Here is a 25,454-nt window from a genome sequence, read left to right as displayed (position 1 = left end):
AATTACCTGTCAGCTTAAAAAAAGGGCACTACAGTAATTACTTGTTTGCTTAAATAAAGGGCACTACCGTAATTACCTATCAGGTTAAATAAAGGGCACTATCGTAATTACCTGTCAGGTTAAATAAAGGGCACTACCGTAATTACCTGTCAGCTTAAAAAAAGGGCACTACCGTAATTACCCGTCAACTTAAATAAAGGGCACTATCGTAATTACCCGTCAGCTTACATAAAGGGCACTACCGTAATTACCCGTCAGGTTAAATAAAGGACACTATCGTAATTACCTGTCAGGTTAAATAAAGGGCCCGCATATAGTAATATGACGGCCACAGATGGGATCTCCCATCCTGGGTGGCCGTCATATGACGTCCTGGGCTTCCCGGCCGTCTCGGGGGCGTGCGCCCGCCGCGTTGCTCGGGACCCGGTGAGCATGCCCGTCGGCCGCGATGTCCGCCGGGCACCCGCGATTGCCCGTTAACCGAGCAGGACCGTGGATCTGTGTGTGTAAACACACAGATCCACGTCCTGTCAGGTGAGAGTAGACCGATCTGTGTTCCCAGTACAGAGGAACACTGATCGGTCTTCTCCCCTTGTGAGTCCCCACCCCCTACAGTTAGAATCACTCCCCTAGGAAACACATTTAACCCCTCGTCTCCCCCCTAGTGGTTAACCCCTTCCCTGCCTGTCACATTTATACAGTAATCAATGCAATTTTATAGCACTGATCGCTGTATAAATGTGAATGGTCCCAAAAATGTGTCAAAAGTGTCCGATGTGTCCACCATAATGTCGCAGTCATGAAAAAAAAAAATTGCAGATCGCCGCTATTACTAGTAAAAAAAAATAAACAAATAACATTTTTTTTTAAATGCCATAAATCTATCCCGTATTTTGTAGACGCTATAACTTTTGCGCAAACCAATCAATATACGCTTATTGCAAATTCTTTTTACCAAAAATATGTAGAAGAATACATATCGGCCTAAACGGAGGACAAAATTTGTTTTTTTTTAAATTGGGATATTTATTATAGCAAAAAGTAAAAAATATTGTGTTTTTTTTCAAAACTGTCGTTCTTCTTTTGTTTATAGCGCAAAAAATAAAAAACGCAGAGGTGATCAAATACCACCAAAAGAAAGCTCTATTTGTGGGGAAAAAAGGATGTAAATTTTGTTTGGGTACAACGTCGCACGACCACGCAATTGTCGTTTAAAGTGCGACAGCGCTGAAAACTAAAAATTGGTCTGGGAAGGAAGGGGGTGAAAATGCCCTGTATTGAACCGGTTAAATAAAGGGCACTACCGTAATTACCTGTCATCTTAAATAAAGGGCACTACCGTAATTACCCGTCAGCTTAAATAAAGGGCAGTACCGTAATTACTTGTTTGCTTTAAATAAAGGGCACTTCCGTAATTACCTGTCAGCTTAAATAAAGGGCACTACCGTAATTACCCATCAGCTTAAATAAATGGCACTACCGTAATTACCCGTCAGCTTACATAAAAGGCACTGCCGTAATTACTCGTGAGCTTAAAGGGCACTACCGTAATTACCCGTCAGCTTAAATAAAGGGCGGTACCGTAATTACTCGTCAACTTAAAGTGCACTACCGTAATTACTTGTTAGCTTACATAAAGGGCACTGCCGTAATTACTCGTTAGCTTAAATAAAAGGCACTACCATAATTACCCGTCAGCTTACATAAAGGGCACTACAGTAATTACTTGTTTGCTTAAATAAAGGGCACTACCGTAATTACGGGGTAGCAGGCGCTTGTGCATCTGCTGCATTGCAGGGGTGCCGATGCTCATGGCCAGCGGTCGCGAATGACCGTCGGCGGCGAGCAATCGTGGGCACGAGAGGCAGAACAGGGACGTGTGTGTGTAAACACACAAATCCCTGTTCTTTGAGGAGAGGCAGATTGTGAGTTCCTAATAGCTAGGAACCACGATCTGTCATCTCCTATAGTCAGTCTCCTCCCCCCCCAGTTAGAACACACAGTCAGGGAACACAGTTAACCCCTTGATTGCCCAATGTTAACCCCTTCCTTGCCAGTGACATTTACACAGTAATCAGTGCATTTTTTGATCGCTGTATAATTGTCAATGGTTTCAAAAATGTGTCAAAAGTGTCCAACGTGTCCGCCATAATGTCACAGTCCCGATAAAAATCACAGATCATCGCCATTACTAGTAAAAGAAAAATAATAATAAAAATGCCATAAATCCATCCCCTATTTTGTAGACGCTATAACTTTTGCGCACCAATCAATACACGCTTATAGCGATTTTTATTACCAAAAATATGTAGAAGAATACATATCGGCCTAAACTGAGGAAAAAAATTTACTTAAAAAAAAAAAAAAAAAAATCGGGGATATTTATTATAGCAAACGGTACAAAATAGTGTGTTTTTTTCAAAATTGTCACTCTTTTTTTGTTTAAAGCGCAAGAAATAAAAACCGCAGAGATGATCAAATACCACCAAAAGAGAGCTCTATTTGTGGGGAAAAAAAAAGGATGTTAATTTTGTTTGGGTACAACATCGCACGACCGAGCAATTGTCAGTTAAAGCGACGCAGTGCTGAATCGCAAAAAATGGCCTGGTCATTGAGCTGCCAAATCTTCCGGGGCTGAAGTGGTTAATAAAGGGCACTACCAGAATTACCTGTCATCTTAAATAAAGGGCACTGCCGTAATTACCCGTCAGCTTAAAAAAAGGGCACTACCGTACTTACCCGTCAGCTTAAAATACATACAAGTCATACTATACTGTATGTACAGAAAAGATCACACTTTCACTATTAGAAAGTTGATTGTGGCTGTATCTTTGCATTTGAACAACACTGTTATTTACTCTGTCCATGATACTTTTTATTTGTGCCAACAGGTAATTTTTCCTGACAAGCTTATGGAGTTCTCCCCCCCTTCTAGGTGCAAGCAGTACTCCTACACAGAGGTTTAGCAAAATCTTAAAGCGGAGTTCCACCCAAAAGTTGAATTTCCACTCATTGTACCCGTCAGGATACCCGTCTTTCACAGGTACACTGCCCCCACTTCCGGGAGCTTCAGCCGCGGGTATTGATGTCACCGCGGGGCTCCCTCCTCCTCCCTTCTCCTTCCCCGGCCACTGGGCCAGTAGGAGAGAGGAGCGACGCCTCACGCATGCGCAGTCGGGTTCCCAGAGTGAATCCATAAGGCTACACTGCCGGATTTCCTTACTTGCAATGGAGGCGGCAGCTCCCGACAGCTGATGGAAACATCAGCTGCAGTGCCAATATCGCTGGACTCCAGGACAGGTAAGTGTCTGATTATTAAAAGCCAGCAGCTGCACTATATGCAGCTGCTGGCTTTTAATTTTTGCAGCGGTGGGCGGACCTCCACTTTAAGGTAAATCTGCAATTAAGATAACAATCTGTGTTGGAAAGCAGTCTTTTCAGTACAAATTACTGAAAATCTTAAAAATTTAAGAGTGGCCATGGGTCATTTAACACAAGCAATACTTTAGCTTTAATGCTACAGCCTATTGAAAATAATTTAAAACTTTACCCAACTTCATTTTGTCCTTTACAAAGTCACCGGCGGCTGTCTCGGTTGGGTATTATCTATGTAACTCAGCTGATAAGTCATCCATTAGAGAATGTTCTATCTTGCTGTGCATTGTTTTAGACTGCTCTCATACAGCACAATTTTTCCAACATAAACTTGATATATTAAATGAGCAAAATGGAATGTCACTGCTGCATTTAATTTGCTATTACATTAGAAGCATGCTAGCAAAGAAATAGAACTCACCTCAATCACTTTGCAGTCGAAATCCTCATATGTTTCTGGTGGGAGAAGAAAAAATAGTCTGCATGTATCCAAAGCAAAGATAGCAAACATTAAAGATTTCTTAATAAAATTTGGAAAATTACTGCTGCTTGAAATACGGAAAATATGAAGAAGAACAAGGTCTATGCCTGTCACTATGCATCATGCAGTTTTTTTTCTTCCTTTTAGCTAAAACAAAGTTGTAACAAAAAAAAAGAACAAATATATGGTAATTTAAATTACCACCTTCACACTTGAAGTCATAATAACAATAAGACAAAAGTAAATAACTAAACAGATATTTTACCTGTATACAGAAATAAATCTGGCAATCAATATAAAGCAGAAGGTTCACTTCATTGGCCAGTTCCTTGCCACTCATAATCGCAATCCATTGCATCCCTTGCTGCCCAGTTCACCCGCAGGAGCGTAGAGAAGAAGCCTTGTGTAATCTCCAAATTAACTTGGTCAGAGTATACACAGGATTCTATCCTTACCCCTAGAGCTCGGCCTAGGGAAAGGCCATCCAGGCACTAAATGCTGCACTGTGGGAGGCTGGGGAGAGAGACCATGCTTTCCATACCCTGAATAACTGAGTATTTTATGTTGTACTAGCGGGTGAACAAAGAGTAAAAGGCAGGTGAGTATAAGTGAAGGTAGGAGTGGCGTAGTAGTTTGGTAGGCAATTAAGTGAACCTTTTACTTTGTTAAAGTTAAAATCTAATATCCCCAAAATATAGTTGACAGCATAAACTGAAACCTCGTAATATAAATTATGCAAATGCTACCTTTCACAAAGTTGCTATTTGCATAATAGGGATGTCCTACTGTCCATATGTGAAAATGACCAGGCCTTCTGAAGTCAAGTTGACATTATGGCATGGAACACCCATATCTACAATAAAAAGTGTATGTAAACCAAAACATTTTTTTTTGTTCTTAACATAAAATGTTATTATTGAAGTCTTTTGAGGGACACAGGAATTCTGAAACAATCAGGTTAAACTGCCGACTACAGGAGATTTGCACAATGGCAAACAGACAAAAAGGAAAACTTTGATTGCTAGCCCTGTATAAATCATCCACTATTGAGCATGTCTCAGTTTTGTAAGTAGGGCCATCCAAATGCAGTCCAACTGAGGAGAGGACAACAGCCACTGAAAGACCCAATTGACAAGGGGACAATCCCAGGCCAGAGTATTTGCAGGAATCATTGGTCGTATCAAGGCTAGATGAAGGAAAGGCCATTTCAGAACTGCCATGACCAAGGAAAGGTTGCAAGGGATCAACCTGGTGCTCCAGACCAGGACAGAGAATCACCGCTAAGGGGAAACTGGTACTTAAAGAAACAATGAGCCCCATCCAGCAAAATTAGAGGCCCAACTGACTATTCACCAAAAAGAGTAAGAAATAAAATATACTACCTGAATGGGAAGAAAATTTAGACCAATAAGAAAAAAAAATTTGACTGGATATAAAACCAGGAAAAAACAGATGAATAAGCAGATGTTTGGACAGACAACCACATTCAAAAGGAAGACCAGCTAATCAAACCTAGAATTCCAAAACCTTGATTTCAGGGAAAGGAATATCCATGATAAGGAAATAAGTTGGCAAATGAAACAACCAATCTTTCAAAAAGATACCGTTAGTTATAGAGGTGAGATCCCTCACAGCATAATATCCCAATGGTTAGAAAGAAGAGACCCACCAGGCTGGTAAAAACTGAAGGGTAATAAACCTGAATCCTCCTAAGAGTGATAAATGACACCCACACAAGGATAGACAAGGATGAAGGTCCTTACAACCAGCAGTATCCACCACTGAGGTACGAGGGGTAGAAACCCTTGTGCTGCAGAAGAGGAACCTGTCTCTTGGTGACCAGGTCCCATTAAGGTCTCCAGACATTCCCATAGGGGAAATCTTTAGCAGTTCTGTCTTAGGCAGAATTCCCAAATCTTTTCACAAATGAATGCCCTGCAGCACCTAGGTGATGTCCAGTGAAGGTCGGGTGAAAACACCAACCCACCGAAGAATCCACCTGGTGCTCAGGGAACTTTCTGTTCTGGAAAACCAGAATCAAGGGCCAGATAGGAGTATACGCCTATAAGATGAGTCTTACCAAAGACCAAAGAGGTGAGTGAAGGAACCATGCCATTGCCTGTTTGAGACCAGTGAATAGCATCTGGAACCTTTTGTTTCAGAAAGACCAGCTCTTGCCTAGAGACCACATTCTCTAACAGCGGTGACCCGTCCATTAGGGGCGCCCCAACACTGCCCCCTCTATCCACACCACCCCCTATATGTATAATAGATAGATTCATGTATAGCATGAATCTATCCACGGCCGCCATGGCCCCCTCCTATTCATGCGTCCGGCCCCTTTCAGGATGCTGGACGCCTAAATTACAGTGGCAGAGGTGGGTTTTTTTTAAGCACCTGATTAGAGCCATAGGCTCTAATAGGCTTAAAAATAGGGTGGGTTCGTGGCGCAGAGCATTGCACCATGAGCCCACCCAGGTGTTACAAGAGTGAATGAATATTCTCTGTTGAAACACTGACCCTCAATCCAGCCAATCAGAAGCGGGTGAGACCCGTTTTCCAATTGGCCGCAAGAGAAGACTCCTGATTGGCCGCAGAGAAGGGAGGAAACAGAAGCCGCCCCCGTGATGACCCGTGGAGAGCAGGGGAACGGGAGGCCACCGCAGAGCAGGGGAAGCCGATGGGGTAAGTGCTACCGACCGACCAGGGGGGCATCAGTGGCATACTGTTTGCCGCCCCCTTACCACTGGCCTCCACTGTTCCCTAATACATCCCTAGCAATCCCACAAACCCTGAAAAGGGAAGACTGTGAAACTCGAGTGGGGACTCCCAAAGATTTTTTATTCTCTATTTTCGAAGACATGGGGTAAGTCTGCTAAACAGGGAAGAAGTTAAAAGTCAACAGCGAGTCTATTCTCTTAGGACCTGAGCTGAACACCCACCGCTTGATAGCGATCTGAAGCTATCAATGCTGGATACCGGTCAATTTGGACCTAGACTAGGCTTGCAGATAATATGTTCCTTAGCATTGTTTGAACTGCAGGAATCCCGGAAACTGACCCTCTTTAAAGTGGCTTTATGGGGACACAAAAAAGGTCAGTGCTATAAGTAGGGTCTGGAGCTGCTGGAGGACACTGAGGTCCCTCAGGAGGGAGGATAGGGATAAGGAATGAATAGCACCACAAGGGGTGTATGTACATCGGAGAGCAGGGCTAGTGCAAGGATTTTTGACAACCAAGGCCAAACCTCATTTTGCCGCCCCCCCCCCATTGGCTCCACCTAAGTCCACCCCCTTTTCCCTGCCCATGTATACCCCACCTTTTCAATGAAGCGCCCATCAAATGCAGCCTCACCAGCGCCCATCAAATGCAGCCTACCAGTGCCCATCAATGAATGTTTGCTTGCTTCTATTTATTTCGGGAGTCGGGACACACAGTCATCCGCCACCACTGCGCCTCTGACACTATGTGCGAACAGAGCGGCGGCTGCCTTCTGATGCTGAGACGAAGTTGCTTGCTGCAGAGAGGAGAGAGTAGAAGCACCGGCCCTGTCGGAGAGAAAAGGACATAGGGATGGATACCACTGCCAAAGATAGGCTTCTACCAAGTTGAGAATCAGAGGTCTCAAGAAGCAGGGAACCCAAACAAATCTGCAAAGATGGGGTGCAGAAAAATCAGAGGAGTGAAGAACGGCAACTGAAGGAGACACCTGATTTAAGGGTCTAGGCTGAATGCTACAAGAGGTGATCTGAGCACCCAAATGCCAGAAGGGAAAATTCCTCGGAGACCAATTAGGGCGAACAAACAGCCCTCCACTTGTAGAAGTGGGGTTGCACCTTCATATAGGAGGCTGAGCAGAGGAGATAGAGGATCTCCAGCTTTGATCCCTATGACTTGAGTGAGGGGGAAGGAAGGCTGTGTCTCTGTCTTTGTGCTACTACTACTCTAGTGGATGAAGGAGAAGGGGTTGATTTGCCCTCTCCACTGACTCCTCACTTTGAGGCTGAAGCACACTCACCAGTGGTATAACTAAAGAAGTGACTTCCTATGAAGGACAACTGAGTCAGACACTGTTTAGACATATCATTACATTGTCATGTAGCCAAATTTCCCTGTGCATGTGACTGGAAATCAGCCCCATGTGAGAATCAAGTTTGGGTGCTTGTAGCAGGCCATTATAGCTAAGGCGCAAAGCTTCTAACACTAAAAAAAAAAAGGCCCCACCCTTCTGATGAAAGAGTGGTGGATGAGTCCTCTTTGAGGGATAAAACCACATACTGTTTGACAAGTCACCTCCAACACAGGTCTGAGACTCACTCCAAGTAATTCAAATTATGATCAAAGTACGGAAACTGTCTTTTAGTGAGGTGAGAACACAATCAACCTGTTTGGAAGTATGCTTGTTAACCCAGAAGGGTCAGATATTGTCAGGATAGTGCCAGAGCATGCTTTGAGCCTCTGCTAGCGGATTGCTCCAGTAATTGAGCAAAAACAGACAGGTCCTTGTGGTCACATGGAAGGCCACAGCCTCAACCAATGAAGCTGAAGAAACAAACAATGAGGATGACCCTATAATAGGGGTTCTAGGTTCCAAATTACAGGCGTCAGTTCTTTCCATCAGTATAGGCTGAGGTCACTCATTGCAGCAGGACTTTCCTCTGTGCAGCCTTGAGAACGTAGCCATAACAACTAGGCTCAACGTGTACAAAGGTCTCACATACTCACAGAGCTGAGCAGCAGTTGCAGATAAGGTTTTCAGGTGGCCTGAGGTGAACAAGTCACTGTATGTGGCCAGGAGAACAAAATTGGAGAACAGATGTTCCGTGTGGTGCTTCAGGAGCAGAAGCAGAAGAAAGAGCACTGTGTGTATGTGCGCAACACTCCACCTAGCAGAGTGTTCAAGGTCAATGCTCGATTCCATCAGCTCAGCATCAGTAAAACTGGTGGAGGCAGGAAATTTAAAAGAGCCGCCCAATGGTACAGACAGTGAGGTAGTTCTCTGTGCTTTAGCCTGACCTGCAGAGACAGGGTCAAGCCAGAAGCTGTGCCTCTCCTCTGGGCCCGAAAAGCATACTGCTGCTAACAAAGTACACCAACGTCTGGAAAGGTCACATTTCAGGCTAGATCTGCATTCTAAAATCAATAAAGAAAAAATATAATGAATATAAAAAGGATAAAAAATGTAGTTGCACTTTTTTTTTCAGCTGCTGAAGAAAAGGTGTCCAACCTCCTAGGACAATAGTAAAAAAACCGAGGCATGCTGGATAGAGGAGAGGTTAGAGGAGAGCTACATTTCATCATATTTTTTCCTGTTTGCCAGTGTCCCAGCCTCCTGTAGGTAGCAGTATAACCTGTTTCAGAATTCCTATGTCCCTCAAAGGATGATAAAGCAATGTGTTTTTTTTTTGGAAGTATAGCATCGTGTCACACAGTGTACAGTTTTTTTAAGCAATTTTTTTTTTTTTTTGTGAATCTCTTGCAAAGTATCTTATGAGAAGATCCTGCCAGGAACTAGCAGGTGGGCTCCCTAGTCAGTCTAACAAATAGGCAGCCTAAAGGCCAGCTGAAAAATCTTGCAAGGCAGGCTGACAATGCTGCTGCTAATTGCAAGGCAGTGGCTAGGCACTGTCAGCTTGCAGTGCTGTTTCTGGCAGGATCTCCATGTGAAAAACTTTGCAAAAGATTTACAAGGAAACAAAATAATAATAATTTGCTTAAAGCAGAACTCCAGGACAAACAAATACTGTCTAAATACAAGAGTCATTTGTATTCTTACTTGAATCTTGGTGTTTATGTATTTATTTATTTTTTTTCCGGATCCGTACAGTAATCCAGTGTGAAACTTCCTGTAATAAAGACCGGTCACTGTTGCTTTCTCTCCTTGTGCAGGATGAATGGTCTTGTCTCTGCCCCCTCCTGTAGCTTTCTGCAGACAGGCTCTAGTGGTGGGAGACCGCTGGGCCCCTCCCACAGCTCTGCTCTCGGTACAGACTGTGTGCAGCACAGTGTTAACCTCACTGATACTTTTAGTAAGGCTTAATGTACACAGGACGTTTTACAGCCTCTCCTGAATGATTTAACGTGACAGATAGTAAACTATGTTTAACCACTTCCCGCCCGCCGGCCGTCATATGACTTCCTTGACTTTGTATGGGTATATCTGAATGATGCCTGCAGCTACAGGCATCATTCAGATATCGGCTTTTTCAGCCCGGTGATTCCCTACACCATAAGAATGATCATAGCGTGCTGTTCCGCCACTTGATAATTGTTCTTACGGGCGGCAAGAGGGGACCCCCCCTCCTCCGGTGCTTCTACCGACTCACCACTTCCATTGGTGAGTCGGAGACAGGATCCGCCGGCCCCGGATGTTTACCATAGAGATTTCCGGTGGACCAGATGGTCGCCAGAGTCTCTATGATCGTTCGGAGGCCGGGCGCGATGTTATGACGTCACTCCCGGTCTCTGCATTTAAGCAAACGGCGCCGCCTCGGCTGGGAAGCAGAGATTTTTTTTTGTTTTGTTTTTAATTGCAGGCTTCCCAGTCTACAGGTGAGATGTGGGGTCTTATTGACTCCATATCTCACTGTAAAGAGGACTGATCATGCCATATTCCTATTACAAGGGATGTTTACATTCCTTGTAATAGGAATAAAAGTGATCAAAAAACATTTTTTTTTTTAAAAGTGTCAAAAAAAAAAAAAAAGTAAAATGAACAATAAAAAAAATTAAAGCGCCCCTGTCCCCGTGTGCTCGCACGCCCTGCCCACATATGATAACAGTGTTCAAACCACACATGTGAGGTATCGCCGCGAATGTTAGAGTGAGAGCAAGAATTCTAGCCCTAGACCTCCTCTGTAACTCAAAACAGGTAACCAGTAAAAAAAATTTAAAGCGTCGCCTTTGGGGATTTTTAAGTACCGAAGTTTGGCGCCATTCCACGAGCGTATGTAATTTTGAAGCGTGACATGTTAGGTATCTATTTACTCGGCGTAACTTCATCTTTTACATTATGCAAAAAATTGAGGCTAACTTTACTGTTTTTTTTTAAAGCACAAAACTGTTTTTTTTTTTTAAAAAAAACGCATTCAAAAAATTGCTGCGCAAATATCGTGCAAGATAAATGACCATCATTGTATTCTCTAGGGTCTTTTATAATAAAAATATATATAAAAGTTTGGGGATTCTATGTCATTTTCTAGAAAAAAAATGATTTGTACATGTAGGAGAGAAATGTCAGAATTGGCCTGGGTGGCAAGTGGTTAAAAACATCCGTTTTGCCGCGTTTGCATGCCGTGTTTAGCTGCGTTTTATTTTTTGCAATAGTCAAAAATTTTAAATGTCTGTAAACGAAACGTGGCTAAATGCAAGTTATCGCGTTTACAAGTTGTTACAGGCGTTTGGCGTTTCAAATGCCTCTGAACATCTGTCCTGAACTAATTTTTTTGCCTTCCAAAAAATGCTTCTAAACTCAACTGCCTAGATACGACTATAAACAACCCTGTGTAAATGTACTGATAAGATAACATAGAGAAAAAAAAACGCCCAACTGTTCCTAAACGTCCGTTTACCAGCAGCAGTGTACATGAAGCCTAATAGTTGAGTTTCCAAAGGCATTTAGTGGATACTGAAGAATTTCTTTCAATAAAAGTATTTGTGCCTGGAGCTCAGCTTTAAGAAATCTATATACAGTGGGACATGATGCCAAACATACTGAAAAATATACTTAGGCTTAATGTACATGGAACGTTTTACAACCTCCCCTGAACGATTTAACTTGACAGATAGTAAACAACGTTTAAAAACGTCTGTTTTGTGTGTTTGCATGATGCGTTTAGCTGCGTTTGCGTTTAGAAGCATTTTTTTTTTAAAAAGTCAAAAATTCCAAAAAATGCTTCTAAACTCAACTGCCTAGAAACAACAATAAACGACCCTGTGTACATGTACTGATAAGATCACAGAGGAGAGTTCAGGGGCAGCTGAAAAAAACGCCCAACTGCTCCTAAACATCCATTTACCAGCAGCAGTGAACATGAAGCCTTAGGGTTTACATACACTTTAATCTGTCCAAAAACTATTGCTGAGATTGTGAAGCATGAGACATTACTAAACCACTTTCAGCCTAGGTTCACACTGCCTCGATGCAGGACATCGCATGTGATTCACATACAGTAAGAATTGCACCGCATTCTTGTGTAAATCACATGTGATGCCTGAGCAGTGCGATCAGAGCCCTTGATTTTGTATGGCTCAAATCACACCGTATCTGCACCAAAATGTTTTTTTGTTCTGCACCGGGATCGGATAGCATGGGTGTTTACACCCATGTGATCCAATTCAGGTAACCGCACTGCGTTTTGCGAGCTCTTTTGGGGTGTAGTTAATTTAACATTGACACCCTCAGCAGACTGCATGAATGCCGTGCGATTTCAATGCGGTGTGGGAAACACACAGGATTTGCTGCGTTTTCCGCAATGCAAATATGTGAACCTAGGCTAAGTGGCCTTCCTCAAACTCCACCAGCACCCCACCTCTATAATATTGCTGATTACATATTATTTCGGTCAATCAGAGCTGAGTCACGTTAACATGTGCACACGTGCTAAGAGACACAAGTGTGAATGGGCTTTTTGAAGACGAGCAGTTAAAGGCATATACTGCTACTTAGGATCCTATCTAAAGGTGATGTATCCGTATCACAGTGAATATACTACGTTCAATGTTTCTAAACAGGACATAGACGAAAATGAAGCACAGTTTGTACTGTACATCAAAATGGATCTGACTGCATTCTCAGGGGTCAATATGTTTTACCCAGTCACAGAGGACATGGCCTTTTGCCCCAACTTGAGAAAGACAAAGACAAAACTTAAATGTCATGGAACTGAAGTAAACATTCTCTTTTTTTGACCTTTAAGGGGAAGGACAGTGCACAACAACATAAGGAAAAAAGATCCAAGGGAAAAGAACTTGACAGATTGTTTTCTTATCACTGTAGACAGGTGAAAAGGAACTACATTACAATGTGATTCAGCTGACTAGCTGAAGGTCTTTATTTCCCCTATGATTAATCCCAAATCATTTTTTCCTTTACCACTTTAAAAACTTACATATAGTAGATTGGTATGCATCAAATAAACCACAGGGATAACAGATACAGAAATGTTTTTAGTTTAGGTATCAATAGAATGTAAAGTCAGCAGCTACAAATACTGTGGCTGCTGACTTTTAATACAAGAACACTTACCTGTCTAGGGATCCCGCGATGTCGGCCCCCCGGGTCCAGGCGCCGCTACTGTAATTAAGGGAAACCGGCAGTGAGGCCTTCAGGCTTCATAGCCGGTTTCCTACCACGTATGCACGAGTTGCACTGCGCTTTCTTAATGGCCCCGTCATCTTCGGGGACACACATAGGTCCCAGAAGGCAGCGAGGAACGGGGAGGAGGAGGGGCCGATGCAGATGTGGAAATTACGCACCTCGCCGGGCAGGGTTAGTACGGAAGTACACCTTTTTACTCCAGAAAAGGTATATATATATATATATATATATATATATATATATATATATATATATATTATATATATATATATATATCCAAGAAATTACAATGAAAGAACAGGACATGGATTTTACAGCTTCTATAAGGTCCTTTCATGAGGTATCACATTCTCTTATTAGATATGAATGGCAATATAGTGAATGGAAGGGGGTGGTTAGGTGTGTGGACAATATTATGCAAGCCATGATTTTGAATGTATGAGGTCCTACATTAACCAAATTTTAAATGTTACCTAAAAATTCCTTATTAGCTGCCTATACCCAGTTCAAGAACCACAAATTGACTTCCTCCTACAGCTTTAAAGTGGTAGTACATTTTTTTTTGTACTTGTACCTACAGGTAAGCCTATAATAAGGCTTACCTGTAGGTACAGCGAATATCTCCTAAACTTGCACTGTTAAGAGATATTCAGTGCATGCAGCCGGTAACGTCACCGGCACATGCTCTCTGAAGGGATGGCATTCCTGTACCGTCCCTTGAGAGCTCCGTGCTGCGGCCATGACATTATTGCAGCTCAGCCAATCAGACAGCCAGAGCACTCAAACCCGGGAAGGAATACCGGGTGAAGATGTAAGCCCTGTCAGCGCTGACAGCGCGCCGCTGGAGGACTTTGTATTTCAAAATGCATACTAGCACATTATGCCATTGTCTTACAGGATTTTTTTTTTCTTTTTTTCAAAAGGTGCAGTTTACTACTGCTTCAAAGGTTAAGATGGACTAATGGACTTAAAATCCTTTTTATTTTTAACATGAGTTTGACATGCCTGTTTTGAAGCGGAAATTCAGGAAATCTAAAAATGGTGCCTTGAAGTGGGGCTGCTTCAACACTGCAAGGGTTAAATATTTGTTGCTGTCTAGGCCATTTGGAAAAGCAGATTTACTTACCCATTCCTCCGTACCTGCAGGCACCTTTATACTGCTAGACTGATCCCCACATCCTCTTCTCATTCATTCCCGAAGATCTGAGGTCTTCTGACATCATTAGGATGGATGCAGGGTCTATAGCCCTGCACTGGACATGAGAAAGCCAAGAGACAGTCCACCGTGGAAGCATGAAAAATCAGGTCCCCTGCCCTGCCTGACAGGGACTGTGTTATGGTAAAATTGTATAACTTTTAGGACTGAATTTACAAATCTATTGCCAGGTAAAACTTTCATATATGTACCTTATCTATGGGTTTAGTTGCTTGCCTGGAGTTCACCTTTAAGTAAGAAGCTGAGTAGCTGCAATCTCTGATATACTACCTTCCTTTGATTGCCAAATGAAGGCATAGGGAAAAACATATTTTCACACGTAGTGTGAGCAGGCCAGCAAAAAGTTAGCAAAAGATAACTGCACTACAACACATCTTTATAGTGGCACTCAGGACACGATGAGAACCAAGTAAAAAGATTTAGTAAAATTCTTAGGGTTTCACATGGACCTTGGCTTGTATGAGATTTCAGCAAGCTTTGTTGCATCGTTTAAAGTACCATCCAGCTCCAGTTTGTAAATTTTGAACATAGACCTAATGGGAATGCTGATTGCCACTTTAAAGTGATTGTAAAGTCTCGTTTTTTTTTTCTAATAAAATAACAAACATGTTATACTTACCTGTTCTGTATAGTTGTTTTGCACAGGGCAGCCCAGATTGTCCTCTTCTCAGGTCCCTGGCTGGAGCTCCTGGCCCCTCCCTTCTGCCGAGTGCCCCCACAGCAAGCAGCCACAGAGCTGCGGTTCAGCCCCGAACCCTCCTTCTCTTGATTGGCTGACAGCCAATCAGGAGGGAGAGTCCCGGACGGCGGAGGCACTCATGGATCGAGAGGGGGCTAAAATAAGTATTAGAGGGGGCTGGTGAACACACAAGTGTTTTAATCTTAATGCATAGAATGCATTAAGATAAAAAACCTTCTGCCTTTACAATCACTTAAACCAGCTGCTAGTCGGCTTCACCACTACTTGAAGCTTGTTAAAAGCCCACTGAAGCCTGCTAGCAGTTTGGTTAAAGCGGCAATAAACACTCCCACTAAGATCTCTGTATTACATTTCCAAACAGGAAATGTAGCCCGCTTTAAAAGCTTAAAGAAAGCAGCTTAAAGCTTGCCGAAAGTTTTGCAAAAGCCTGCTGAAAAATGCATAAATGCTCGCTGTTCACACTGTTCTTATAACAAGCTGGAGCCTGTATGAAACAGGCCTTACTTTCAAACACCACAATTTCATTAGGGGAGGGGTGTTACCGCTGAACTCCAGCTTTTGATACACTTTACACAGATCGTTTGTCCCAGCATGGCCGTCCCTCACTAACATGTGAGGCCACTGGATGTGCTGAGGCTACATACAGCATACTGCACCGTGTCAGGTTCGAGCCTAGACTTCCTGTCTAATACCCAGAACACAGTAGAGTCTATCTGATCGGTGCTCAGTCATTCAGAGAAAGCGATTTAGTCTAGCAATGAATACAAAGCTTCCTCTGATTAGCTGAGTCAGAGAGGTGGGCTGATGAAGTCACATGATGTGACTCAGCCAATCAGAGGAAGCTTTCCACTCATTGCTAGAATGCATCCCTTTCTCTAAATGGCTGAGCGCCGATCAGATAAACTCTGTATTCCAGGTAAGAGACAGGTCTCAGCTCGAACCCGGAACACAGTGGGGTATGCTGTATGTAGCCTCAGCTACATACAGTTTATACCGCAAATCCAGCAGCCTTACGTTAGTGAAGGACATAGTTTGTTTGGGCCAAGTAAAAATGTATCTAAAGCCAGAGTTCAGCTTTAACTGTGCACTAGGAGGACGCTTGCAACCATAAGAGTATGGTAAGACAAGAGTGTTGGACATACAATTGTTGTCTTGCTAAATAAGCTGTGGATCTCCAAATCAGATCAATAGCATCATACTATGATATACAGTATAATATACAGACATTATATAATTTAATGACAGTCAGAAATTAATCACCTTCAGAAATATGTGGTTGACATTTACAGCCGCCTTTAAACCCAGAACTGTCTATATGTGAAAACGCCAGTTCGGTATTTCTAAATCTTTTTGATCTACTCACAACAGGCAACGTCCAACAGACACTCACGGTGTTGCTGTTAAATACTCCACACATTAAGCGCACTTCAAAAGAAAAATGCCATGGCAACACAGCTAAAAGCATCAAAATTTACAAAGGCACATCAAGCAACTGACCTGAGTGGTAACAAAGCTAAAATTAGAAAATTAAAAAAATGTATTTGAGTGTTTTCATAAACTATCCTTTTTTTGCCAACTAATTTAAACCAGGCATATTTATCACACAAGAATGACGAAATTAGTTCTAAAAAACACAAAGACCTTAAAGTGGTTGTAAACCCTTTACAACCACTTTTGCAACCAGGTAAGCCTATAATAAGGCTTACCTGTAGGTACTGTGAATGTCTCCTAAACTTGCACCTAAACTTGCACTTGCACTGAAGAAACGGCTCGTACGTGCGCATGTGCGAGAGTGACGTGATTGCAGCTTCAGACAAGCACAGTGCCGGAGCCCGCGAACCCGGAAGTAACATTCCGGAGACATGTCACCCATTACATCGGTGTACAGTGACTGCTGCAACAGCTTTGTTCTAAGGTAAGTATTTCATAATGAGCTAGCATGCAATGCATACTAGCTCATTATGCCTTTGCCTTGCAGGTTGTTTTTTTTTCTAGGGTTTACAACCACTTTAAGAAGTCTACCTGTAAAGGAAATATATGTTCTGCTGCCCACGACCTGATCTTCCTTGTCTTGAAGAGATCAGCATGTTGAAAAATCTTTTGCATCCAACAGTTTCCTAGGAGTGTCACATTCCTGGTTCTCCTATTGTAGTTGCTTGCAAAGCTCCCATGTCTCTACTCGGTCTTCTAGTGATGTAAGAGCCATCCGATGGGACAGCAGACCTCAGCGGGGGGGAGCAGGCATCCAACACTCCCAAAAGCACTGGATGTTTATGTTTAAATTTATGTCTTCAAGAGTAAGAAAATTGGTGGCTGGGTAAGTATTAATTCTTTTCTTTGGAGGCAGGCCTTAAAGTGATACTAAAGTCTTGTTTTTTTTTTTGTTTTTTTTTTGCTAAAAAATAACAAAACATGTTATACTTATCTGCTCATTGCAGTTGGTTTTGCACAGAGCAGACCAGATTCTCCTCGATTCGAGTCCCTCTTCGGCACTCCTGACCCCTCCCTCCTGTTAAGTGCCCCCACAACAAGCAGCTTACTATGGGGGCACATAAACTGAGCCGCAGCTCCCAGTGTCCATTCATACATGGAGACAAGGCCAGGCCCGCCCCTTTTCTCTCATTGGCTCACTGACTTTGATTGACAGCAGCGGGAGCCAATGGCGCTTCGCTGCCATCTCAGCCAGTGAGGAGGGAGAGTCCCGGACAGCCGAGTCTCTCGTGAAACATCGCTGGATCGCAGGTAAGTACTAGGGGGGCTGCTGCACACAGAAGGCTTTTTATCCTAATACATAGAATGCATTAAGGTAAAAAACAACCTTCTGCCTTTACAACCACTTTCATTTTTAGTTCTACAGACAATGTGGTTGATTTACTAAAACTGGAGAGTGCAAAATCTGGTGCAGCTTTGCAGGATAGCCAATCAGCTCCTAACTTGAGCTTGTTCAATTACACTTTGAGAAAAAAAAAACTGGAAGCTGAGAGCAGAGCTGCACAAGATTTTGCACTCTCCAGTTTTAGTAAATCAACCCCAATATTTATTATTATTTTATTTCAGGTACTTATATAGCGCCGTCAATTTACGCAGCGCTTTACATATATATATTATACATTCACATCAGTCCCTATACCCTCAAGGAGCTTACAATCTAAGGTCCCTAACTCACATTCATACCTATACTAGGGCCAATTTAGACAGGATCCAATTAACCTACCAGCATGTCTTTGGAGTGTGGGAGGAAACCGGAGTACCCGGAGGAAACCCACGCAGACACAGGGAGAACATGCAAACTCCAGGCAGGTAGTGTCGTGGTCGGGATTCGAACCAGCAACCCTTCTTACTGCTAGGTGAGAGTGCTACCCACTGCACCACTGTGCCGCCTAATATATATGTATTGTTTTAACATCCTCATTGTCCAAAAAGGAGGCTGCCAATATAGCTATAATCTTTGGTGAAAACCTAAAAATGGCAGAAATAATCTAACTGGATGCTATGGGCAAGGACACTTTCCTTCTAAATACAAAAAGAAGTATACATTTATATATATTTTCTAATCAATGGCCTGACATCTAAATGTGCTCAACCACTTGGGGACCAGCCGCCGCAGTTATACTGCAGCAAGCTGACTCGTAATTGTCGTAGGTGTACGTCGGGCTCATTCGCGGCTTTCTGTGCCCACGCGCGCAGATTGGCCAGCGGGGAAGCCAACCAACGGGTCCGGCTGACTCGATGTCCACCCGTGATGGTTCCCTACAGAGACAGAACGTGGATCTGCCGAAGTAAACAAGGCAGATCTCCGTTCTAACAGGGGATCACACAGAGATCTTGTCTTTCTGCTATGCAGCAAGACGGATCTGTGCGTTATCCCAGGCAGCCCACAGTTAACCCTTTGATTGTCCCTGTTAACCCCTTTCCTGCCCGTGTCATTTAGTACAATGTCAGTGCATTTTTTAACACTGATCACTGTAATAATATCACTGGTTACCAAAAAAGTGTCAAAAATGTCAGTTAGGTGTCCGCTCTGTCCGCTGCAATGTTGCAGTCTTGCTAAAAATCGCTGATCACCGCCATTACTAGTAAAAAAAAAAAAGTTAACAATAAAAATGCCATAAATCTATCCCCTATTATTGTTTTTTTTTTACCAAAAATACATAGCAGAATACATATTGGCCTAAATTGATGAAGAAATTAGATTTTTAAATTTTTTTTATTGGGTATGTTTTATAGCAGAAAATAAAAAAATATTGTTTTTTTTTTTCAGAATCATCAGTCTTTTTTTGTTTATAGCGCAAAAAATAAAAACCACCGAGGTGATCAAATACCACCAAAAGAAAGCTCTATTTGTGGAGAGAAGAAGGACATCAATTATATTTGGGTACAGTGTCGCACACCCACACAATTGTTAGCTAAAATAACGCAGTGCCGTATTGCACAAAATGGCCTGGTCATTAAGGGGGTAAATCCTTCCGGTCCTTAAGTGGTATTGCTTTCTCACCTCCATTAGGACCTGGATCGGGATGTCCAATGCTGACGCCACCCCAGCTTCGTCCAGTCCAACCTCTCTCTGGTCTTTTGACTTTGGTCTTCTTTTTCTTCTCCCACTCATCTCTCTCCTTAAATATCTGAGCTTGCAATTCTTGCTGTTGCTCTTTATTCCGCTGTTCAATGGCTTGCTCCTTTTTGTTAATTAATATAGGTGTATTCAAACCAGGCCACAGAAATCCAGATTTTCCTATAATAGAAAGATAGAGTGGTACATCTGAACAGTGTCAGGCAGAAGCAGATCTGCTTAGAATATTTTAGTGTAGTAACAAACAGTATAATACCTTTTGCTGTATGAACTGATCCTGATAGAGACAGTGGGATTGATTTACTAAAAACAGACTGTGCACTTTTGCAAGTGCAGTTGCTCCAGAGCTTAGTAAATGAGGTAAAGCTTTACTTTACAAAGAATACCCAATCACATGCAAGGAAAATAAAAAAAAATAAAAAAAAAACAGCATTTTTGCTTGCACATGATTGGATGATGGAAGTCAGCAGAGCTCTCCTTCATTTTCTAAGCTCTGGAGCAACCACGCTTGCAAAAGTGCACAGTCTATTTGCCTTTAGTAAATCAACCCCAAAAAGTTCAGTTAACTAAATAATATTGCATAGGTGTATTGAAAGTTTAGTTAATAAAATAATATTGCATAGGTGTATTGAAAGCATTTCTCATTGGTATTTTATCTTCAAATTGATCCACTCTCGGTTCTGTTTAACAGACACCTCATAGAAACTTACAATTAAAGTGAATCTGAACTAAAAAAAATGAAGATTTGCTATGTTATAGGGAACATCTAGAAGAATATTGCTTAGCAATAATGAGAAAATACACATGGTAAAAAGGGTGTTTTATGATTAACCATTTGGCACCCACCCACAATGTACTGCAGGGGAGCGGCTGCTGTAGGCAAAGCAACGTATCCATATGTCGCTGCCTAATTCCGGTCTTATGGCATGCATATGTGCGCCCCCTTCCGGGCACCTGCTGTGACTGTACACAACAGGAGTCTGTCAGTAAGTCCCGGCCAATGATTCACGGCTGGGACCTGCCTATCGGCTGTGTACAACCACAGCCCATAGCTCTGTACAGCGGGAGCGATTTGTCAGTGTAAGTAGCTGATCACCGCCATTAGTAATATAAAAAAGTAAAAATTCCTGTATATATACACCGTAGTTTGTAGGGGCTATAACTTTCACACAAAACAATATACTGTAAGCTTTTTTTTAAAAAAAACATGTAACAGATTACATTTTGGACGAAATTAATGAAGATATCGTTTTATAGCAGAAAGAAAAAAAATTGGGTTTTTTCAAAATTTTCGGTCTTTTTTCATATATATTGCAGAAAATAAAAAACCCAGTGGTGATAAAATACCACCCAAAAAAAACGCTCTATTTGTGTGAAAAAAAAATGATATAAATTTTATTTGGGTACAGAGTTGAATGATTACGCAATTACCAGTTACAGTAGCGCAGTGCAAAATAGCAAGAAATGGCCTGGTCATGAAGGGGGAAAAAATCTTCCACAGCTCAAGCTGTTAAAGTTGTTGTTAACCCACTCTAACTTTCTATAATCTTGTTTGTCTCCTTATGCTAGATGCGCCTGTCTGTGTGATGTATAAAAAAAATGCCTTCTTTACCTGTTTTCAGAACGCAGATCGACAAACACGTGACCGGCCGGCTCTCACATCTCCCCGTCTGACAGCTGCAGCAGGCAGGGCCGAGATTCCCCCACTGACGTAAGTCAGAAGGAGAGGAGAAGAGAGCCGGCGGGTCATGTGATCGCTGATCGGAGCTCTGAAAACAGGTAAAGAAGGCAGTGGGTTTTTTTATAAATCAGAGAGACAGGAGCATCTAGCATAAGAAGACAAAGAGGACTATAGATTTTAAATGTTATTTCTGCAGCAGAAGGGGAGGAGGCAGGTACATAAACTGACCACGGTGTCAGGGCTCAGCAGCCATGATACACCAAGGTCAGTTTACAGAGGGGGAGGTAGAAACTGGCAGGATCATTCAGGTTTTTTTTAGGTGATACAGGGGGCCAAATTACACAGCACAAGCACTGTGCTGTATAACATGCTTTAAAGGAACAGGATCCATATTTTTTTTTAGGTTAACAAACGCTTTAAGCTTTAGCAAGTTCTCCCTAAAGTTGAAGACAAAGACTTTACCTTCACCAATATGCTGTCCAAGGTTCAGATTCTTTTTAATCCTCTTCTTGGCTCTTTTACCTCTTCCCTTTCTAGCTCCGACAGAATCTGCAACCACTCCTTTCCATAGTTGATTTGCTGTCACTGAAATTATAAAAGGTTGGAGCGCCTCGTTATAAATGGTGTCCAAGTAGAACCAATTAGCTACTTTACAAACAGAAGTTTGTTATGCAATTTAAAGGAAAGTGAAATTGTCTTTTCATAAATCTCACCTGAAGGCAGCCCACCTAGGATAACACTTATTTTCCCCCCATCTAGAAATCTTTCTGCCAACATAGTCCCTCTAGCGGAGAATATTTTACCCATAGGAATGAATGGGGCCATAGTACAAAGAGTCAGCTAGGACCTTGTCAGAAGAAAAATTGCCAAATTGAGGAGGAAGGTAATTATTTTTCCACATGGACTGCACTCAGAGGGTTTGGGGATTATTTAAAGGACAACTCTTATAAAAGGTAAGGTTGTCCTTTAAGTGGCGGTTCACACTGCAGCGATTCGGGAACCCTGCAAATCCACTGTGGGTTCCCCGCATTGCATGTCTCCCGGAGGCAGTTCACACTGCCCTATGCAAACTGCTGGGAGTGTCAGTTAAAAGTTAATGACACCTCCAAATCAGTTCGCATACCGCAGTGCGATCTGCAAACTTGGCCAGGAATTGACTTGCATGGGTGTGAACACCCATGCGATACGATTCTGTTCCGGACCAAAAAAAAGGGTCCTGTGCGAGTTTGGTCTGAATGTGATGCGAATTCAGCCATACTACCTGTATGGCTGAAATCGCATTGCACAAACGTCGCATGTGATTTGCAGTGCGAATCACATGCGATCTCGCACCACGCAGAGGTGTGAACTGGCACTAAGGCAGAGCTAAAGTATATTTTGTAATGCAAACACTTCAAAATTGCAAGTTAAGAATGTGCACGTATGCATACTTACAAATCTACCTTGTGCTTTATCTATATACCACCTTGCAGAGTCTTTTCCATTACATCTCTTTGGTATTAAAGTGGTTTTAAAAGCAGAAGGTTTTTACCTTAATGATTCTATACATTAACCAGTTCAGTTTTACTGATACAGGATGGCACCTGTGCACCAGATCATGTATATATACACGTGGTCCGACACTTCCAAGTAAGGGGAGCACACGCATGCCGCCTTGCTCACACTGTGATTACACACAGCAGGAGCTGATCAGCGAGCACCGTGGACTCATTGTCCGCCGCCAACCACCGATCATGGGGAAAAGACATAGAACTGTGGCCTGCCTATGTAAACAAGGCAGATCGCTGTTCTGACAGGGGGGGAGGGATGGAATTTGTGTCCCTGCAAAGAAGGGAATAAATTCCATCTCTTCCCCTAGTAAAAGCACCTCACACAGTACACAAACAATGGCTAGTCACACAGATAACCCTCTGTTCGCCTATGATGTTTAACCCCTTCCCAGCCAGTGTCATTAGTACAGTAACAGTGCATTTTGTCTTCAAAAATTGTCAGTGTCAGAATGTCCACCGCAATATCACAGTCCCACTATAAGTCGCCGATCGCCGCCATTACTAGTAAAACAACAAAAAATATCCCATAGTTTGTAGACGCTATAACCTTTGTGCAAACCAATCAATAAACACTTATTGGGATTTTTTTACCAAAAATATGTAGCAGAATACATATTGGCTTAAACTGATGAAGAAATTTGATTTTTTTCAAATTTTTTTTATTGGATAGGTTTTATAGCAGAAAGTAAAAAAATGTAGTTTTTTTTTTTTTCAAAATTGTCGGTCTGTTTTTGTTTCTAGTGCAAAAAACGAAAAAAAAAAAACACAGAGGTGATCAAATACCACCAAAAGCAAGCTCTATTTGTGGGAAAAAAAAGGACATACATTTTATTTGGGGACAGCATTGCATGGCTGCGCAATTGTCCGTAACGCAGTGCCGTATCACAAAAAAATGGTCTAGTCATGAAGGAGGCTAAATCTTCCGGAGGTCAAGTGGTTAAGGTAAAAAAACTTTAAAAAACTCTCTGCAAGGCAGCTTCCCACGCCTTTTACCCCCTTTCACTTACCTGAGCCCCATCTTGATCTAGTGATGTGCACAAGAGCCAAGGCTGTCTCCCTCCTCATTGGCTCAGACACAGCAGTGGGAGCCATTGGCTTCTGCTGCTGTCAATCACAACCAAGGAGGTGGGAGAGGGGGGTGGGACAGCTCTGGAGCGAGCATGCACGACTGCCCCCATAGCAGGCCGCATGCTATAGGGGCACTCAGCGGGGGAGGGGTGGCAGAGGAGAGGAGGATTGGGGCTGCTCTGTGCAAAACTAATGCAAAGAGCAGGCCAGTATATCATGTTTGTTCATTTAAAAAAAAAAAAAACTGCCTACAGAATCACTAGTAAAAGTAAAAGTAAAAGTGTGCCTGTTCATTGAATTAGCTGAATATGGAAGGGCGCATCACTCAATTCAGATTCACCTTGCACACAACAAACAGCTTTTTCTTCAAAGCAGAAACAGGTAGGAAATGGCAATAAAGTTTGCTAAAATCCCTGCAATATACAGTACATTGATCACCAAGAAGGGATTTTCTTTTTTCCAACAAAAAATGGATTTTTAAAACAGCTTAACTGTAAAATCCTTTTCTTGGAGTACATCACGGGACACAGAGCACCATAGTAATGACTCTCTGGGTTTATATGCTACCTTTAGGTGATTGGACACTGGCAACCAATAGTAAGAAGGTTCCTCCCATATAACCCCTCCCATACAGGAAGTACCTTAGTTTTTTAGCAAGCAATGAAGATCCCAGAAAAAGAGGGGAGGGACCTCTGTGTCCCGTGATATACTCCAAGAAAAGGATTTTACAGGTAAGCTGTTTTAAAAATCCATTTTTCTTTATCGTACATCACGGGACACAGAGCACCATAGTAATGACAATCTGGGATGTCCTAAAGCAATGCCTTTGAGGGGAGGGAACATAGCTAAATCCCCCTTATTTTAGGCTCCAAATTATAAAGCTGCTTGCAGCACGCTCTGGCCAAAAACAGTCTCCTCATCCAGTCGGTAAAACCTGGTGAATGTATGAACCGAAGACCAAGCGGCCGCATTGCAAATCTGAGCCATCGACACTTGTTGGCGCACTGCCCATGACGTACTAACTCCTCTGGTAGAGTGAGCCTTGAGATATCGAGGTGGAACTTTGTGTTTCAACTCATAGGCCTGGATAATGACCTGAAGAATCCACCTAGAGATTGTAGAACTAGCTGCTGCCTGTCCTTTCTTAGGACCCTCAGGCAGAACAAAAAAGGAGTCAGACTTCCGAAAAGGGGCTGACGTATCCAAGTAAACTTTAATAGCTCTCACCACATCCAGTGAATGGAGCAATCTTTTCTCCTTAGATTTAGGGTTAGGAAGGAAGGAAGGTAAAACGATATCCTGATTTAAGTGAAAACTGGAAACCACTTTGGGTAAAAACTCCGGACGGGGCCGCATTACCACCTTGTCCTGATGAACAAACAGAAAGGGTTTCTCACAAGAAAGGGCAGCCAGCTCCGAGACCCTTCTTGCTGAGGTTATAGCTACCAAAAAAAAAACAATTTCCTAGTCAATAGGATCAAAGGAATATGCTTAA

At 42.5% G+C, this 25,454-nt stretch overlaps 1 protein-coding gene across 1 annotated transcript in view; it reads right to left on the bottom strand.

Annotated features, from left to right (window-relative positions):
- The window catches only part of MRPS5 (mitochondrial ribosomal protein S5), a 263,692-nt gene that overhangs the window by 138,006 nt on the left and 100,232 nt on the right, over window positions 1–25,454 (bottom strand). The window contains exons 3-5 of the mRNA XM_073628058.1: window positions 21,804–21,926; window positions 19,586–19,822; window positions 3,797–3,831 (exon numbers count right to left, since the gene is read on the bottom strand). Coding sequence (XP_073484159.1) covers window positions 3,797–3,831; window positions 19,586–19,822; window positions 21,804–21,926 — 395 coding nt within the window. The remainder of the gene's footprint in view (window positions 1–3,796; window positions 3,832–19,585; window positions 19,823–21,803; window positions 21,927–25,454) is intronic.

Source organism: Aquarana catesbeiana, linkage group LG04 (assembly GCF_042186555.1).
Source record: "Aquarana catesbeiana isolate 2022-GZ linkage group LG04, ASM4218655v1, whole genome shotgun sequence".
NCBI classification, from domain to species: domain Eukaryota; kingdom Metazoa; phylum Chordata; class Amphibia; order Anura; family Ranidae; genus Aquarana; species Aquarana catesbeiana.
Note: the sequence above shows the minus strand (reverse complement) of the source record. Positions and strands in the feature narration are given on the sequence as shown.